Consider the following 18550-nt stretch of genomic DNA (forward strand, 5'->3'; position numbering starts at 1 on the left):
AATACTTGCTTGCATCGTGGGGCTTGGCATGCACATCATCGAAGTATCATCAATATCATATGATCTCGGTATATTTACGTATTTCTTCGCAACAAACATCAGTTCAGCATCTACCAACATCACCTAAGATATACGGTATCACTTCGCAAAGTAGATGTCCATATCAACGGGACTCCCCATTTGCACAGATATCTCACCGCTCAATTGATATGTTCTGTCAACTCTCTTAATCCTACCCGACTCGCATAATAAGTGCACACTACATTACTGCTATAGCTCAGCATGGGCCTCCTCGAGAGCCATTTGGAGCAGATCTCCCTCTCTGCAGCTGCCATCGCAGATCTCCCGTGAGTAGATGCCATATATATATATATATGAACCTTTTACATACACATATCTAACATACTACTGCATAAATAACCAGCTTTCCCCCTCCCAAAATCTTTGCAAACGCCATGCTAAAAACCAACGACATAACCTCCCTCATCCGAGACACAGAACCCCACGAACGAGCCCTCTTCTCCGTCGACCCCTTCTCTGACAAGAGCAACTCCTCAAGACACTGCCAACGAAGAGCCACGAGAAGAGCCACAGCTTTCACCGGCAGTGAAATTCGCACAGCAGCAATGGGACCAACAGGCGACGGCAGAGACTCCATGGCTAGCCGCATCTACGCTGCAAAACACAATAAAAACCACTTTGCCGTTGTCCAGGTGCTGGGTGGTGAGATGCTGGATGAGATTAGGAAGACAACTGGAGCCACCTCGTCCTCGTCCATGTCTGTATCTACAGCTTCGGCCGGTCGTGCTGCTGCAAGGGGTGAGATTGATGTTGACGTTTTGCTGCGGGGGGCGGAGATGCTGTGCAATGTATAGTAAGTCGAAACCCAATTCATATTTTATGGTCATGCGTGTTTTCCTTGGAACAGTTAGAACTAAAATAACGCGACTTAAAACTCCTCTGCTGCCAGTCCCATCGCCGGCGCCAAAGAGCGAATCTCCTCCCTCCGCCAGCGCCACGTCAACATCTCAGACTCCATCGCCCTCCTGGAAGCGCGCATTGCAGAACAATCTGCACAGTTGGAGCGGATGAATAGATCGCAGCAGTCATATTCTTCCTCCAATTACGACGACGACTATGAGAATGACATGGTGCAATCTGCGGTTGATACTGCAATCCCGGTCGTCACAGACGAAGACTTGCGGCGGGAGATGGCTGAGATTTGCGAGCTGGAGGAGCGGAAGCGTAGGCTGGAAGAGCGGGTGACGGGGATGGAGAGGGATTTGGGTGGGCTTATGAGGTGAAGGGTAGATACAGGGGGGATTGGATTCGGTTTTTTTCAGATGTGTGAACTCTGTGGTTTTGAATCCAGGTACTTTTTGCAGGGGCCTCGAGGGGCTTCAATCCTAAGAGTCTGGGGATACTGTTTATCTGAGTGGGGATTACAGATGCCGTTGCCATTTACACTGGCCTCGCCGTTGCTATATGCTATTCCGCCTGCTGATGCAGAGTGGGATCCATTATTTACCAGTGCCCGCCGCCTTTCGCTCCTTACAGCTTGCAGTGGAAGATGATATGAAGGGGAAGATAGATATATTGGCAACGAGGGATATTTGCCCTCAATGTGGCGGAAAACCGTCCGATCCCGGCTCCCGCATGAAGCAAGGGGAAGGAAAATGTGGGGTTTGTTTGCTTGGAACGGGAGATAACGCGATTGCAAGTGTCTCGATATTGAGATGGCGTGGGGTTGGGAACTCGGGGTATATTTGGGAGATATTTGTTGGCAAGATTGAGCTGTCCTTTGGCTCTCTTTGATATCAGCTACGGAAAAATATGTTTTCGGTCCGGTAACTATAAAAAGAGGAGAGAACAAATCCAGCTTAAGTACGGAACATTCTCAATCAAGAGAGTGATGATATATAACACTTACATTACTATGAACTGAATATGAATATCTCAATTGATAATTGTGCTTAGAAAATATATTTATACTTATTCTTTGTATGGATTTATATCCATTTTTCTAGTCAGTAGTTACTAAGTTGATGTTACTGAACGCTCTGATTAGTCAGCAACTCTCGTCAACTTCATCTTTTCTTTCGTTGCTGTTATCTCAATTTCCAACAGCTTCACATCCGTATGTGGAAATTGTGCTGAGACTCTTTCTCCCTCTCTCCATCCTGAGGCCATCTACTCATTCACCTCTCTACACTGATCAGTCCAGAGAACCCCATCATCAATACAGGCTCATAGAGTACAATGGATCCCCCCAGTTCTAATCCCCCGACCCAGAACCCTCCGCCCAATCCAGCGAACCTACCAAACCCATCAAACCCGGCGAACGCTTCCCCCAACCTCTCCACTCAGCAGCATAACCTGATTCGCACGGATCAGGTCCAAAAACTTCCTCATCTCAACGACGCACAGAAGTCTGCAAATACCCAGGTTGTCCGGAGTCTGTGGGAGATCATTAACTCCCACCCGCAGGGCTCCCAGGAATACAATTCCGCCCATGCAAAACTCGCAGGCCTTTCGAATTCCCTTATGCGCGGCATGAAATCTTACCAGTATAGCAGAGCTCAACAGATCCAATTACAACAGCAGCAAAAACAGCTTCATCAGATGCAGCAGCAGAGACCTCAGGCAGGCCAACCAGGCCAGCCAGGCCAGCCGGGACAGCCAGGCCAGCCGGGACAGCCGGGACAGCCAGGACAGCCGGGACAGCCAGGACAGCCAGGACAGCCAGGACAGCCAGGACAGCCAGGACAGCAAGGACAGCCGGGACAGCCGGGACAGCAACAAGGCGACGGTATACAGTCAATCCAGACACCGCAACAACAACCGCAACAACAACCGCAACAGCAAGCGCAACAGCAAACGCAACAGCAAACGCAACAGCAACCGCAACAGCAACCGCAACAGCAACCGCAACAGCAACCGCAACAGCAAACGCAACAGCAAACGCAACAGCAACCGCAACAGCAACCGCAACAGCAACCACAACAGCAACCACAACAACCACGCCCTCATATGGGCCAGCCACAGACGTTTCAGCAACTTCTTCCACAGATCCAAGCCAAGGTCAACAGTTTAAACTTTGTGTATCCTCCAAGGATCGAGAAACCTCAGATTGAAGGCTGGTTGAGTGAGGCCAAGTTACGATATGGCATTGCGTTGCAGAAGCAGGAGCTTGTGCAAAGTCAAGCTAAATGAGTTGCGCCAGGCTTATACCCAGCGTCAGAGCGCGGGGAATTTGACGCAAGAAGAAATGCAGGACTTCAAAAATCGGCAGCTGGCGGCAAACAAACTTTTACAAGAGGGAAGTGAATTTCTAAACAAGTTCAAAGAGCAACAGGATTCGTTTCGCTCCAGTCAAACACAGTCACAAGTGCCTGCACAATCGCAGTCGCAGCAAGCACAACAGCCCCAGCTGCAGCAAACACCAGCTCCGCCAGGGGCACAACACAACAGGCCCATTGGCCCTCCTGTTTCTCTTACCATCCCCCAACAACAACAACAACAACAACAACAACAACCAAGTCTCGCTCTTAAAACCGAACCAGGAATACCAGACGTATCTCGTCCTCCAGTTCCTGCTCCTATCTCTGCTCCGGCTGCTCATACTATCACTTCTGCCGTAGCCGCGCGTAACCAGGCTGGTCAAACATCCATGTCTTCCTCTGGACAGCAACCTGGACTGCCCTCCGCACCAACACCAACACCACATGCCCCAGTCTCACTCCCAACTCAAATCCAATCAACTCCTCCGAACTCCACCCAGCAGCAACAGCAACAACAACCTTTTAAGCAGCCACCCCTTCACTCCGAAACGCCCCCTAGCACCTCCCAAATCCCCCCAGGCCCTCCTCGCCCTCTTTCCCAGCAAGCCGCGTTCCAGCAGTCTGCGCAAACCTACTCAAATCCCCAGCAACAAACCACGCAAACTCAGCCGTCACAACAACAGCAACAGCAGCAGCAACAACAACAGCAGCAGCAGCAGCAGCAACAGCAGCAAAACACCCACGCACACCCACAAGGGTACGCCCCACACCGCGCAGACGCTACCACTCGCCAAGTCCACATGTCTATCCCAAAGAACCTAAACGTCAAAGCTCCCGAACCGGTAACTATGGGTCCAGCTCGCCCCACCCTCTCTGGCGGACCCAGCCAGAATGCTGGGGGTGTGATGGGCCAACCAGCTATTCAGAAACATCCCGGCTATGTACTTGAGGGTGAAGGGCAGCATGTGCTTAGCAAGAAGATGCTGGATGTACTTGTTAAGCAGGTTACGGGTGGTGGAGAGGGAGAAGGGCTCACTCCTGATGCCGAAGAGGTATGTAACTCAATTTCAATACGACCTACACCTTTTCTTTCAGTGTATTTACGCATCCTTTTACCATCTACTAACACAAGCTCAAAAATTAAACAAAATAAACAGTTCATCCTCCAAATGGCCGACGACTTCGTCGATGACGTCATCACCGCCGCATGCCGCCTGGCAAAACTTCGCCCATCATCAACCCTCGATATTCGCGACATCCAACTCGTCCTTGAACGCAACTATAACATGCGTATTCCGGGGTTTTCAACAGACGACTTGCGCACCGTGAAGAAACCGCACCCCACGCAGGGTTGGACACAGAAGATGTCTGCTATCCAGGCTGCCAAGGTAACTCAGGGGAAGGCGGAGTAGCGAAAAATTCTTTTCTATTTTTTTTTCTTTCCCTCTTTTTTTTTTTTTGTTATGGGCTAGTTTTGTTTCTGGTTTTCTTAATCTTTTTTCTTTTCTCTTCATTCTATCTCAACCGAGAGGTTCTCCAGGTTATCTTGCTTATTTTCTTTTGCATAATGGGATTGGTTCTGTTTGCTTATTAGTTATGGGACTCGCAGGGGTATGTCTTGACTTTGGCGAAAAATTGAAGAAAAATGGTGTCTCTGGATGGGACAGTGGAGTCAGCGGGTCTGGATTGCTATTTACTTTTTGACTGTCAATGAGCTTTTGATATTTTCCCTTTCCTCTACCGGGCTATCTCTCTCTTACTGTTCCAACATCTCAACCTGTTTGTCTATGGTCAATGTTCTGTCTTTAATAGAGATCCAATCTGCAAGGAATACGATGGATAGGGGCTGAGCCGATTTGCTTTCGAGTACTCCAAATAAATATTCTTGTTTTATCATATTGATCTTAATTTCACACATTTTTTCTTTTCTGTTGGTATTTCTTCCCGTTGGAACGTCCCAGCATTTTGATGGCAAAACGTACGCTTCCGTAACTGCATAGGACGGTGGTTTTGGTGCGCTTTACTTTTTAAGTGTCTTCTGTTCTTGACATCGTTCTGTTCCTCAGACTCCCTTCTACTCTCTTTTTGTTTCCAACTCTACTTCTCAGATAGCTGGATGGATCAGGAGCATAGCGGATACAACCACCAAGAATGCATAAAAATAAACAGATTTGTACTTTTAGAATATTCCATGCTAATCGTTTTGGGGAGGGGGCGTATACGCTTTTTACAGTTATGCAAACAAACCATTACGCAAACCAGGTAGGAGACAACCTTTCTATCCGGATAAACCAACGCGGAAACTCACAACCAATAGCTACAGATTCACACCGAGAGTCACTCAGCACTGGATGCGCTGCAATCTGCACAGGGCAAATCTCTACATCCCATTCAGTCCTTCGAGTCCTATGTCTATGTGTCCGTGGCCGCAGAAAAAAGGGTAGAGGCTCCTTGACGTGCAGACATATGCATCATCCTGATATCATATCATGAGAGCAGCCCTCTCTCAGGTCGACAGTTATATGTTTCTCTCCGTATTCCACTGGCGGACATTGCCCTGAGCTGTCTGTATAGCAACAGCAACTGGCGGGGGATTAAACAATGCTCTGTTGGTCAAACGGCCCCTCCACCAGCTCCTTTTTACAAATGCAAAGCTGACTTTGGACTAATTTCTATTTTAAGTACATAGAGAAAATGTTCGCAATCTGGTAGATGGCACCTACTGACTCGTGGCTTCATCAGTTCATATCGTATAGTTATCCCCCAAGAGCCTGGATGAAATTGCGATATAGCGTAATTCTCAGATAATGTAGGACACTTAACCTACTGAAACTTCCTCCTCATATTCGCATGCTTGCTAACAGGAAAATCTGCCAGATTGTCACTGCGATCCAAATTCTCTACCCCTCCCAACCGATCAACAGTGTTTTCGACCAGAATCCGCTCGTCCCACGGGGAAATCCCCGCAGGATTCCCACCACATCACACCACCCCAACCCAGCTCACCAATATAGATCTCATCCTCTGAAATTATGAAATCAGTTTGCAAGTGCATGAGAATCATGAGAAAAATTAGAAACACAAGAAATTTCCCCTTCAAATCCAGTGGTAAGTTGAAAAACAGTAAAACCTACGGTAAGTTTGCAGAGCCGAGCAGCTTAAACTGACGAATAATTAACTGACTTTTCAGACAATGAATGATTTCTCTCGTCAGTTAAACAGGCGCAATTTTGGTTCTCCAGCTCTGGCTCTGGCTCTGGCTCTGGCTCTGGTTCTGAAAATCAACCGGTTCTGACCTGTAGTCAATAACTCGTCGGACCTCAAACCCTAGAAATACATTCCCTACCCTAGTCTCTCTCGTCCGTTGGTTATTCATACCCTTGGATGATAATTCCGGGTATAATTCAGCTGCAATCCCAGGTCACAGATCCAGTGTCCAGATGACCGGGGGACCCTTGATCCGCCTTACGGCTCACCAGCTGCTTGCTGACTCGTCATGCGCTTAGAGAACAATCAACCTGCTGAGCACCTGCTGGACATTATTTTGAATGCGGAACACCAATTAGTTATCCATTCAAGTCGTTTTGAAATAAAAAACGACGATGGATAGTGCCGTTGACCCTAAATCATATTAGCCTACACGCGGTGTCTGCCTAAGCGCCATCTGTTGGGTTTATAAATAAATGGGGTCTTTTCAAAAATATATCCACCCTCACTTTCCGCTTGTGCGATTAGATTGTTGATTGTATGCATTGGACGGCCTTCCATCTTCACCCTCCTGGTGCTGTATGTCCACTGAAATTAATGTTTGAACGCACATATTTCCGGTATGGGAGACTCCACATACCCGACGACCTCATCAACTGCGGCGCCGACCACCGCGAGGCCTCTCCCACCCCGCCTGGACCCTAGGAACCTTGCAGGAGGCCATGGTGCGTCTCTCTCCAAGGAAAACAACAAGCTTCCAACCACAATATATAGGATTTTGCTAACGTCTTTCATTATTTTCTGGAGGAGCAGAATATTTTGGTCAGCGATCTCCAGCTCCGTCTCCACGGGTTGCAGAGGAACTACCGACTGTTCCCAAACGTAATAAGAAAGCTAGAAGTATGATACATAAATAGCTAGCTATTTTTCATCAGACGGATATAAAGCTTATTTTGATTTGCAACATTTCCAGCTCTCCACCCGCGGAAACAAGACTTGGGTCCCAAATGGCATAAAGAATACTCTGAAATAGACCTTTATAGCGGTCGGGTCCTAATAATCGATTTCGTCAAGCAGGGTGGGTAGGATTTGAGCGGACCGTGGGGAACAAAGAAGAGGAGCCCATTAGCTAATTGACTGCTTTTTCGAGGATTAGATGACTGTAAAGTCGGCATGCGGAAAGTAGCCGCGCAGGAAATCTATGACCTCGAGCAGCTGCGAAAGGTTTACACTAATCCGGAACGAAATGATGAGGCAGTGCTGCGTGTTTTCCATATCCAGAACGCAAGTTGGGCCACCAAATATCTTCTACGCAAGTTCAACATCGACAACCGAGATGACCTTGTTGGCACTGACTTTGGTCGCTATGTCCGTCATAAGCGACCTGAACGGCGTGGAGGCAAGCCTTTTCTCAGCGGGAAGACATGGAAAGTCCAATATGATCCGTGGCGCGGGATTAGCAAGACCTCTTTTGGATTGGATTATTTCAAACAGTATACCGTGCGTGATCCGGTGGTCGGCGCGTCGAGGGTTCAGCATGAGGAGGATGATAGCTTGAAGATGATGGAGCTGAATTGCTTTGACGAAGATGGTAGGGCCTCCCACCCCCGGTTTGTGCATTATGTAGCGATATATGAGAGAGCAACAAGCAGACGTTGATGGGGATGGGAAACATGCTTGCTGACGCTACCCCAGATAATCCTATATTCGGCTATGATGTCTATGTACAGCGAGTCGGCTGCTACGTTCAGCACAAGCAGGTTGCCGTCGATGTGCCGTTGGATCCGGATATCAAGAATCCCTACATCAGCGAACCCCCCAAGTCCGAGAGCGTCAAGAGCCACCTGACGAAGCATGAGTACATCCCTCGCCTCAACACTCTCGACAACGGCAACGCCATCCTCATTTTCGACAACTCTCACTCCAACAGCATCGAGGACACGTTGATCGCTGCCCGTCGTCTCTGGGAGTCTCGCTGGCGCCGGCTGCCATTCTTTCTCGCGTTTGAGTCCCGAGACCTCGTAGATACGGATGAGCACCTCGCGTTTCAGTGCTCCAGGATTATCTTGGAGGACGTTTTCAAGGCGGTGGTGATGGAGTGGGATGCCTTTTTGGACCTGGCTTATGACCACGTTAGTATTTTGGAAGATAAGGTTTACGAGCAGCCCGCAGACGAGACGCGGGCGCCGGAGTTGTGGACGAACTCGAATATCTGGTTGAAAGTGGAGAAGTTGCTGTTCATACATATTGATGTTGTGAAGGAGATGAGGACAAGACTGGGGGAGCTGGTGGGTAGGTTGCCATCTGGTGCTTTTTGTTGTTGCTGTTGTTGGGGAGGTTGGTAGTTGTGGCTTTGAGTATACCCAGTGCTAATAGGTTTCTACAGATGATATGGAGACGGATGATACATGGCTGGACAGTATCCCGGGAGATTACGACAGGTTGGGCACGTTGGTTACGGAAGACTTGGTCAAGCCGACGAAGTCGTTGATTTCGTTGCTGTACCAGAGCGTTTCAATCCGTGATAGCAGACATAGCATCCAACTTGGTACCAGCAGTAAGTGTTCCTTTCCTTTCATCCCGCTGGAGTCTGCTCTTTGCTAAGGACCCGACATCTAGTGTGGCGGTTGAGCTGGATAACATTCATTTTCCTGCCCCTGACTTTTATCGTTGGCTTTTTCGGTAATTTGTGGCCCCAGACATTCCCGTGGCCGATCTTTTCAAGTCTAACATCTTCTGCTTTACACTAGGGATGAATGTCGACACCTTCGCTGACAATCCAAGCATAAAATGGTATTTTATATCCAGCGTACCATTCATGCTGTGCGTGCTCATCGGCTGGTACTTCGTCAAGCACCTCATGGCCCGCGGGCGCCAAACTCCCTACCAGCGGGGTGTCTACGAGAACTTCTTCCATGACCTGGCCACCGAAAATTCCCAATCGTGGTCCCTTACGGGGCCCCGGAACTACATCTTTCCCAAAGGCCGCCTCGCACGCCTCAAATGGTCTCTCATCAAACGCTGGAGTGCCCCTGAGAAAACCATCCATGTTCCGCGGAACACAGGCGATAGTGGTGTTGATAGCCTGGGTGTTGTCTCGAAGATTAAACGCTATTTAATCAGTCGTTGGACAGGGCAGATTGCTGCCAGCCTGCCAGCTGACCAGGTGTCCGCATCGTCTCTTGAAGCTGGTGAAGGTTGCTACGATCCCGAGGAGGATGGTGACGTCCACGTCCACGCTAGAGAGGCAAATGTTGTCGCGGACGGCATCGTGGAAGCAACTGAAATGTTGACGCTGCCTGCAACTCCAGCCGTCGAGGAAGCCTTTCAAGTTGAGGATTCCATGTTTCGGTTGGCTGTGCCCTCCACGCGCACTGCTGCTGCTGATGATGATGATGAGGAACGGGTTATACGAAGGGGTTCCCGCGGTCATAATCAACGGAATAGCAATGGCAGTGGCACCAGGAGTAGTGGTATCCTGGTCGAAGAGGAGGATTTCAGGTGGCTTAGCGAACAGGGCGAGGAAGGGAAGCAATTTATGTTCAGGTCGTCGTGTTCGAGGGATGGGCAGTCGCAGGGAGTTGATGAGAATAATCAAAGGGATAGTACAAGTGGAGCTCCTGGTGGTGATGATGATGCTGGAAAGCAGAATCCTGAGGAGCCTCACACGAGGTCTGCGGATGTCCCTACGACGCCCCGGGTCGTCCGTCCACCCGACTAAGACGAACAGAATAGATTTTTGAAAGCAAGGAAGGACATCGGGAGCGATTTAAGCGCCGGAGTTCATGATATCGTATGACAGCTAATGATGACTCTACACGTTTTAGTCAACTTGTCGTGTATTTTTTTGGTATCTATATTTCTTGTTTTATTCTCTTTAGACAGTGTACACTAGATAGAGAATCGGTTGATTTTTTTGCTATGATCACATACGGTGTTGGTACGTTTGTGTCAGAACTCGCCAAAAGTAGACCACGCCTTTCTTCACAGTCAAAGAGGCATATTTAATTGAATGCTACACGCAATGGATCGTGGTACTATCGTAGCTTATAGTATTCCAAAAATGGAAACCTTTAATGCATTTCGCAGCTATCAGAAACAGCATCGAGACGGATTTCTACAGATAGAGATATACAGGAAGAAACATCTCACCACGCACAACCTCTTTCTACCGTGTCCACATTCTTCCCACATCTCCAACTAGATAAATGGCTACAAAAAATACGGAAGGGAAAAATTCACTCCGCCACTGTCCATATAAACTGAACTAGAGGAAAATGACAAGAAATATACGAAAAATGAAATATAGAAGATAAAGTAAAGTGAAGGGTGAAACAAAGACAGAAAAGAAAGCTGGACGTATTTGTTGATATAGGCCCGAACGATAGCTGATCAGTCGGCATGTGTTTAATTCGACATCAAAAGTTCTCCTTCCCCCACACAAAGTTGAAACCAGGCTCAGAATACATGTTGCATTTAACATGCAGTGTGCTTCCTAGAGGTTTAGGCCCGCAGAAGAACACTCCCGCTTCGGCCGGAGCATGGATCTTGCGAATCGATCGGAAGACCATATCCCAGTTTGGGCGGCCAAAGTTTGTCGGGGCCCGCAGGCCGGTGATGGCGTCTTGGTCTGCATTGGCATCGTTTATCATAATATTGGTGGCATCGTCAGATTTGATTTGGGCGGTGAGATACTGTAGTGGGGTTTGGGTTGCAGTTAGAATGTCGATATCATTAGCTGATGTGATGGGGTGGAGAGGTTCACATACAGTATGGATCTCAATATGGTTTGCCCTATCCTGCGCTTCGATAGCCAGAAGTAGAGAGCGGAACCACTCAAAAGAGCCAAAATCTCGACACACCCAGAAGAAATATACCTTCCGCAGTCTCGTCTTTTTCTGCGGATAGTTCATGCGGTACCAAATGCTCTTCAGGATCGAGGCAAAAGGGGTAACGCCGATACCAGCCCCCACGAGAAGAGCAACCTCATACTTGAACACGTCTTCAGACGCGCTTCCGAATGGGCCGTCAATGTACACTCTAGGCAGAATCCGGCGAATTTTGGGATCCACGTCGTCATCAGCTGTTCGCTTGTCAACGCCAACAACCGCAGAGGTGCCTGGTTTCGACTTTGCTCCGCCCTTATTCTCAAAATCACACCCTAAAGATTTAGCGAGAGCTTTAGTGAAATTGCCGACACAGCGAATATGGACAGAGATATAGTCTTCTTCAGGGGCACTGGTTAGAGTGAACGGGTGATATTGCCAGACTGACACTGCAGGGCAACATAAGAAAATATACTATTTAAAACAGCATGGGTTAGCGACATAATGAATAGAGTGGGTTTAATGGTAAGCTATCTATGTACCTGCCCTGCCCTGGTTTTTGTGTTCTCTTTCTTGATTTGAATTTCACAAACATTACTTGGATGCTGCACGACCTTCGAGATATACGTCTTGTGGCGGCCACGGGCTTCCCGCAAGAGACGCTCCACGAGATAGATCGCGCCCCCGTACATCCAATAGAGCCAGAAGACGCCTATTCCATTGCAAAATGGGGGGAAATCCGGTTTGATCATGCAAAATGCGCCATGCACGGCCCAGAAAACAAAGAAGAGCACGAACAGATGGTGGGTGTACCAGAATCGTTCGTAATTTGCTCGACGTGGCTTCTCCATTGAGGTGAAAACCATGGCTGTCAGAGCAATGAGCATAACGTAACCAGACCAGCCGGGCCCAGTGGCGAAGTTGGCCAGGAGGAAACCCTTGAGCCCCAGCTTTTGTTTGGCGGCTAGCTGGGCGAGGTTGTTCCAATGGGCGATAGTATGGACCCAGGAGAAGAAGAAGATGGACCAGCCCACGACTGAAAATGGAGTCAGTGTTTGAAAAATGAGTAAGAAACGTTTGCTTCAAGATTGAGAATCGGCGCACGTTTGTGAAAAGTGATATTTTTATCTGTTACCCACGTCAGAGGATATCAAGTCTAAGGGGCAGAAAGGCAGAAAGGATGGTTCACGGACCAAATTGGATGATACCATTCAGGGGTGTTTGCCTAGCCAGCGATATGAACGTTCGACAAACAGCTATATCTTGGTCAGGGCCGGTTCAACTGGGGCAATCTCGGGGAAGAAAGTGTACGCACGCAAGAGAATCAGGGCAACGTCGAAATGTAAAACTAGAGCCGAGGATCTAGCAATAGCAAATGTGAGGCCAAAGATTCCTCGTGCTGTGTTGAGGTTGTCCTAGAATAAAAAATTTAGAGCTATGAGGAGTATTATGTTGTATCACAAGGGGGGATGGATAATTTGCACACCTTCAACTGGTAGTTTAGAAACCCGAATGCAAAAATCATAAAATGAGCGACAATGAACATTAAAACGAATCTGATGAATCAAAATTAGCATCTCTAACCACTCTTTAAAATTTGCTTGTAAGAGAAAGGATGTTATAAACCCACAGTCTTCTCCAACCCTCATTGACCATCCTACGTAGAAATCCCACCAGTCAGTGGCCTGGCCAGATGCTTTAGGTAAACCTACTAACTCTTCTTCCTACAAATCTCCCGCAGAAACTTCAGTAGAACATACCATCGATCAAATTTCTCCTTCATGGTCAAATCCCGTGGCGGCTCCTCGCTCATTTCGCCTGACATCAACATCCTCGTCAAAGGCGGCCATCGTGCCCGTTCTGTTTGGCCGCTCCATGAACTTTTTTCGCTGCCCATCGCCAAGTTCTATGGATATCGGTTGAATACCCTTCAGCCAACCAGATAGAAAACGTTGGACAGACAATATCGAATAACAGCGCAGCAGCACAACCGCAAGGACTCGCGACAAGGTGTTTGGAATCAAGGAATGCCACACTCGGTTGATAGTGATGTTCAACAGCCAAAAATTGCGTACATATATTTCCGTCAGTCGCAGAGTTAGAGATGATAACCGTACATTAACAGTGTCTATCGAGATTTGTTCTCAAAAACTCGAAGGAGGGAGAATTACAGTTCAGTTTGTGTAGGTGATGCAAGAAGAAGGAGGAGGAGAAGGAGAAGGGATCCTTTTTGGTGAGACACAAATTATTAAAGAGAAGACGTAAAAAGAACAAAATATAAATATATCATCAACATGGCTTGGACAATTTCTATATCCTAGGTGTTCCAACGTATGGTCGTGCTGCCAGCAAACACGACCAGGAATGAAAAGGCCACTGATGAGAGGGGAGTAACTAGAGGAGTGCTGCAACAAGACGGAGAGCATCCAAGAAGGAAGAGAAAGGAAATGCCGGGATGATTGACCATGAACTGCTCACGGACTGCCGGAATACTCTGGCGGGCGGCGTAGCAGGAGGAGTCATGAAGCGCCAAAGCATCAGAGAGAACGACGACGACGACGACGACGACGACGACGACGACAGGGAGGGCTGTGACAGGCGAGGTATCAAATATTTATCGCGACGGGCCCGCGCAACTGTAGTTAAGAATGGGCCGGCTCTGGGCAGCTGCCAGAGACAGCCACTGGGGGTCAGGAGGTCCTGGGCCAGTGTTTGATATTTAGGTAAAGGGTTGCTTGACTCCTGGGCTAAATAAATAACTCGTTAGTTGGTTACCACCAAGGCTGGACCTGGATTTCCTCTTGTCCTTCGCATGGCAGACACGGATGCGGGTTCCATCAATCAGCATACGGAGTTGTTCTCTGCTCCCCGTAGGCACCCCCTGAAGTGACAAAATGAAACATAGCTTCGTACATGCCGACAGGCCGAACACCTGGCAGGATAAAACCAGTGAGGTTGAAGAAGGAGGTTTCCAGGCAGCGCAGTGTTGAGAGCCGATGACTCGTCACTCAAAGATATAAAAGCTGGAGCGGAGCTTGCACACCAAGTGGTCATTTAACAGCCTTCCAATACACCCAGAGAAAAAATGGGGGGATTAGATCTCCAGGCGTCAGGTCAGGATCGAAAGGGTTTTAACCGCCGCTAAAAGCAACCTGCGCCTTGAATTCTTGCCCCCGATGATGGCTGAAACTTCACATTTGCCAATCCGTTTCATGTATGCTGCAGGACGTTGGCACTGGTGCTTCAGATTGGTTGGGATCTTCAGTCCTAACCCTGATTCATTTTGCCGCGTTGGGGTTAGTTAACGCTCTGGTCGGAAATCGTTGGTTGTCCCGGACCTACGATGCGGTTGTCTACTTTTGACGTCTCAACGGAGACAGCCCTGATTCAACTCGAAATGAGGAGAAGGACGTTGCTCCATGTTCATCTGACGGGAATTGCACTCACTTCCGCTTGTCTTGTTGGGTGAGGATAACTACTGGTTACGCATGGCTGGATGGCTTTTGCGGGAACACCAGAGAGCTTGCTGGTCTATGAAGCCATGACACCATATCGACAAGACCGTACGTAGTTGCTCAGTATCCTGTCTGCAAATTGGTTTTAGAGATCATTTATTAGAAGATGGTGATAAGGAATGGCTTCCGGGGTTTGAAGCTCTGTCCGCACAACAAAATTCACATCCAATTAATTCATTTCGAAGCCAAAGTCCCCCGTCCATCTCGAGTTTACCCTCATTTGTATGTCACCGAGAAGATCGATTTCACTCATTAGTTTCCATTCCCAATGTCCAGGGAATGCGTTTAAACACTGTGACTCGAATGCATGCAAATTAGCAAGAAGACTCAATTAAGCCATAAAAACTAACTGCTTCACGAACTCGACTAGAATCGTAAAAAAAACTATAGTGCTTGCAGGTAACACCTATGTATGTTGAATGTTTCCGTGTTTCTAGTCCTATTCATGACAGTTCTATATCTTTCTCGGATGGAAGGATTCCAAACGCCATGGGTCTAGAAACAGATTTCAAGGTACACCAAAAGGAGACAGGGGCTATAATCAAACAAAGCAAAAAAGAAGAGCTAGCTGTCCAAAATTTCTCTCAAGCAAGCATCCATATCGACATCTTTTTCACCAAAAATCAGTGATTGTCTAATTCTAACCAGTCCGTCCCAAGGCTTCTAACTCCTTCCGTACCTCGTCCTCAGTCCGAATTTTCTTTAGTTGCGTATCCTCTAGCTTCTCCCCACTCGCTACACGCATCTTCAGTTCATCAATCGCACGGATCTTCTTCAACAGGCTGCGGATCTTTTTCTCCTGGGCAGTGCCGCCTCCAGGAGTCACCGGTGAGGTGACTGTTACATCCGGCGGGGGAGCTGCTCCTGTTGCTGCTGCTGCTGCTGTGGTTGCTGCTGTGCCGTTGGCTGCGACACTGGGGTTAACATTGGAGCGATTTTGGCTAGCAGAGCCAGTTGGAGGCGCGTTGGAGGGAGTTTGATGATCGCTACGCTGTCTGCGGTGAGTGCTGCGGCTTCGATCGCGATTCTGGAGGCTGTAGCTGTTGGGATCAAGTGTGTGGGAAACATTATTTCCTCCAGAACGGCTGCGAGAGTGGGCTCTCCGATCCCGACGGTCGGCGCTAGGACCGTTGGGAACAGTTGAATCCGCCGCAGCGTCAACTGTCAGATTACCAGACTTCTCCGCCATTTCTTTTGCTTTCTTTGCTTCACGTTTTTTCTTATTCTTTGCTGCAGCCTTTGAGATTTTTTCATCTCCATCAGCTCCAGGAGGGAGTACTACCCCGCCTCCGGGTGCAGCGCCAGGTGGAAGGTACTCCCCAGCCAACTCTGCGCCTGGAACGACGCGCCGTCTAGGTTTCCCAAACCCATTTAGGCTGTTGCCTCCGACAGAAGATGATGATCCATCTCTGACAAACTTTTCCCCGCCTTCATCTTCCCGTTTGAAGGCCAGTGGGGTGGTTTGCCCACGCGCACCGGGTGGTCGATATGCCCCGGATGGCTTTGAAGGCGCTTTCTTAGTTGCTAGATACTCGAGCGCAGAAGGTTGCGGAGTGGGCATTGGATGGAATGGGTTTTCCGGTGGGTGAAAGGTTGAAGACAGGGGCCTCCAGCACACTTGGTACAACTCCGTCAAATCCTCGTTGTACATCAATCCACCTCCCACATGCCAGATGCGAACTCCATTATCGACTCTGAGTCTTGGACTCGTAGTGGCAGTCAAAATGAACTTCTCGTCGGGACTCCACTCGCACACACTAGCATTAGACGCCTCGATGGTTGTTACTTTGTTGTAATCTTTATGCAAATCATAAATGTCCATTTGGCCCGCAAGATTACCAAAACCAGCAACGATCACAAATCTCCCGTTAGGGGAGAAAATAATGGTATTACGAGGCGCGAGGGCAAACGAATGCGTTGCAACAGCGCGAGTATTGAAGATAGTAGTTTTTGCGGGCATGTATCCATAGACAACTCCAAATTCTTTCGAGTTCGGAGACCATGTGACATCATGGATAGGGCCTTCCTTGTCTATAGGTTGAAGAGTTAGCAAGGATGTAGAGCTCTTTGTAGAGTGGATTCTACGTAATCTTCTTACCCAGATCGATTCTCGAATCGAATCCTCCGCTAGCACTCAGGAGGTAAAGAGTCGTTTCCCCGTAGTAGCTTTTCCCGGTTTTGTCGACGTCAGTCTGTGCAAGAACTATAACAGACGTTCCAGTGTTGTTCCACTTCAACTGAACCTTATCGCCCTTGAAAAAGTTCTTCTGCGAAACAGGAGAGTTGAATTGCGGTACATTGAAAACCTTGACTGACGCTGGCATACCCTATAGATTACGAATAGTGTAACTAGTTAGAAGAATGCAAAACATAAAAGTGGAACAATTGGGGGTTAAGCTAACCTTACGCTCTGGGATGAACACTGCAATTGAGTTACTCTTTCCAGGGGATAGAGCAAAGTCCACCACTCCTTCAACCCGCAGCTTATTCCACACCTTCCCGAGCTGCCCGCTCTCATAAAATTGAACTTCATTAGTCACAACTCGAGCGCAGAACTTCTCATCAGGCGTATATTGCAGATTCCAGCCAGTCTGGGATTTCTGCACAAAGCTGCCAATACTGGTATGCTCTTGGGTGCTGCTGCTGTCATCGTCGGGCGGGCCCGGAACAACCTTCCAAACCTTCAAGTTTTTGACTGCGTCACCGTTCTCGTCTTTCGAAGGTCGTTGCCATGTGATGATGTATGATCCAAGAGGTGAGAACCCCAATTCATAGACATTCTCGGCAGGGAGCGTAGTAATTATGTGACCAACAGAGGGATCCACAACCACAACACTGTAGGAAATACCGTTTCAAAAAATGTCACATGCAAAACGGATAGGTAAAACAGGAGCAAGGAAACGTAAGGACATACCCTTCCGGAGCCGCCCAGGCAAAATACCGGCCACATGGAGAGTAAGTGCAGCAGCGCAAGTTACCTGTTGGTCTGCGGGAACCCAATTAGCACCCAATATACAGCTTCCACCAAATGTTGTGCCTTGCATACCTCGAAAACCCATGCAGTGGCTCATAAACTGGAGATGCATCCACAATAGCAATACCCTTTTGTGTGCGGTCTAGAATGTGTCAGTATGATTCTCTTTTGGACTAACTGAATGCAGATGGAGTTGCACAAAGCCAGGGAATTTAATTTGATAGCGAAATAGCGACAGTGATAACCCACAAGCAAACTGATTTGGAGTTGTCATGTCTACTCAAGGCCACAGGACAAATTCAACTTAAGATGATGGGAAACCGAATGGAGGACTTCGAGAAAACCTCAGGGAAGCGACAGAGCAATCTGACAGTCAACGTTATGAATTCCTGGAGCTATGGTGCTGTGTGTAACTTTTGAAACATTTGCACACATAAACCAGGTTTTGGTTCGAAAACGTTTGCTTCGATTGCCTTTATGCCTTTTAGGTTTATCTTTTGTGCCCGTTGGCTGAAACGCAGTCAATTCCCTCAAGCCAGCAAGCAAATTGTAAAGGGCGCTCAAATACGCAGAGAAATATATCCGTATATTTGCTTGCTTGCTTCCTTTCTTTTTTCTTTTGCTTCTCTCGAACTTGACAAGTAAATGCCAGCGCTTGAAACAGTAGATATTACGCGAACGAGAGACGAATGGAAAGAAGAAGTAAAATACTGTCTTGAGGAAGGACGGAGCTTTTAAGCAGCAGGA

The 18550-nt window shown here is 48.1% G+C and overlaps 6 protein-coding genes across 6 annotated transcripts; 4 read left to right on the top strand and 2 right to left on the bottom strand.

Moving 5' to 3' along the window:
* Positions 1 to 282: 282 nt before the first annotated feature.
* PAAG_05963 (hypothetical protein) lies at positions 283 to 1304 on the top strand (the record flags this gene model as incomplete). Its single annotated transcript, XM_015845738.1, has 4 exons — positions 283 to 347; positions 425 to 778; positions 818 to 874; positions 971 to 1304. The coding sequence occupies 4 exons, from the start codon at positions 283 to 285 to the stop codon at positions 1302 to 1304; spliced, it is 810 nt and encodes a 269-aa protein (XP_015699964.1).
* Positions 1305 to 2259: 955 nt separating this feature from the next.
* On the top strand, positions 2260 to 4693 carry PAAG_05964 (transcription initiation factor TFIID subunit 12; the record flags this gene model as incomplete). The annotated part of the gene is made up of 3 exons (XM_015845739.1): positions 2260 to 3192; positions 3224 to 4333; positions 4439 to 4693. 3 exons carry the CDS (start codon positions 2260 to 2262, stop codon positions 4691 to 4693), a joined length of 2298 nt encoding a protein of 765 aa, XP_015699965.1.
* A 2417-nt stretch (positions 4694 to 7110) lies between these two features.
* PAAG_05965 (hypothetical protein) lies at positions 7111 to 10209 on the top strand (the record flags this gene model as incomplete). Its single annotated transcript, XM_015845740.1, has 8 exons — positions 7111 to 7213; positions 7296 to 7388; positions 7462 to 7566; positions 7639 to 8079; positions 8184 to 8776; positions 8865 to 9045; positions 9108 to 9170; positions 9239 to 10209. 8 exons carry the CDS (start codon positions 7111 to 7113, stop codon positions 10207 to 10209), a joined length of 2550 nt encoding a protein of 849 aa, XP_015699966.1.
* Positions 10210 to 10906: 697 nt separating this feature from the next.
* Positions 10907 to 13211, bottom strand: PAAG_05966 (cytochrome b-245 heavy chain subunit beta; the record flags this gene model as incomplete). The annotated part of the gene is made up of 9 exons (XM_015845741.1): positions 10907 to 11182; positions 11258 to 11788; positions 11857 to 12350; positions 12419 to 12442; positions 12508 to 12570; positions 12630 to 12729; positions 12801 to 12870; positions 12945 to 12971; positions 13075 to 13211. The coding sequence occupies 9 exons, from the start codon at positions 13209 to 13211 to the stop codon at positions 10907 to 10909; spliced, it is 1722 nt and encodes a 573-aa protein (XP_015699967.1).
* A 558-nt stretch (positions 13212 to 13769) lies between these two features.
* PAAG_12128 (hypothetical protein) lies at positions 13770 to 14204 on the top strand (the record flags this gene model as incomplete). Its single annotated transcript, XM_015847656.1, has 2 exons — positions 13770 to 14003; positions 14082 to 14204. 2 exons carry the CDS (start codon positions 13770 to 13772, stop codon positions 14202 to 14204), a joined length of 357 nt encoding a protein of 118 aa, XP_015702731.1.
* A 1265-nt stretch (positions 14205 to 15469) lies between these two features.
* On the bottom strand, positions 15470 to 18077 carry PAAG_05967 (eukaryotic translation initiation factor 2A; the record flags this gene model as incomplete). The annotated part of the gene is made up of 6 exons (XM_002792133.2): positions 15470 to 16860; positions 16928 to 17156; positions 17232 to 17664; positions 17744 to 17815; positions 17876 to 17945; positions 18053 to 18077. The coding sequence occupies 6 exons, from the start codon at positions 18075 to 18077 to the stop codon at positions 15470 to 15472; spliced, it is 2220 nt and encodes a 739-aa protein (XP_002792179.1).
* Positions 18078 to 18550: the final 473 nt, after the last annotated feature.

This window comes from Paracoccidioides lutzii (genome assembly GCF_000150705.2).
Source record: "Paracoccidioides lutzii Pb01 unplaced genomic scaffold supercont2.16, whole genome shotgun sequence".
Classification (NCBI taxonomy): Eukaryota; Fungi; Ascomycota; class Eurotiomycetes; order Onygenales; family Ajellomycetaceae; genus Paracoccidioides; species Paracoccidioides lutzii.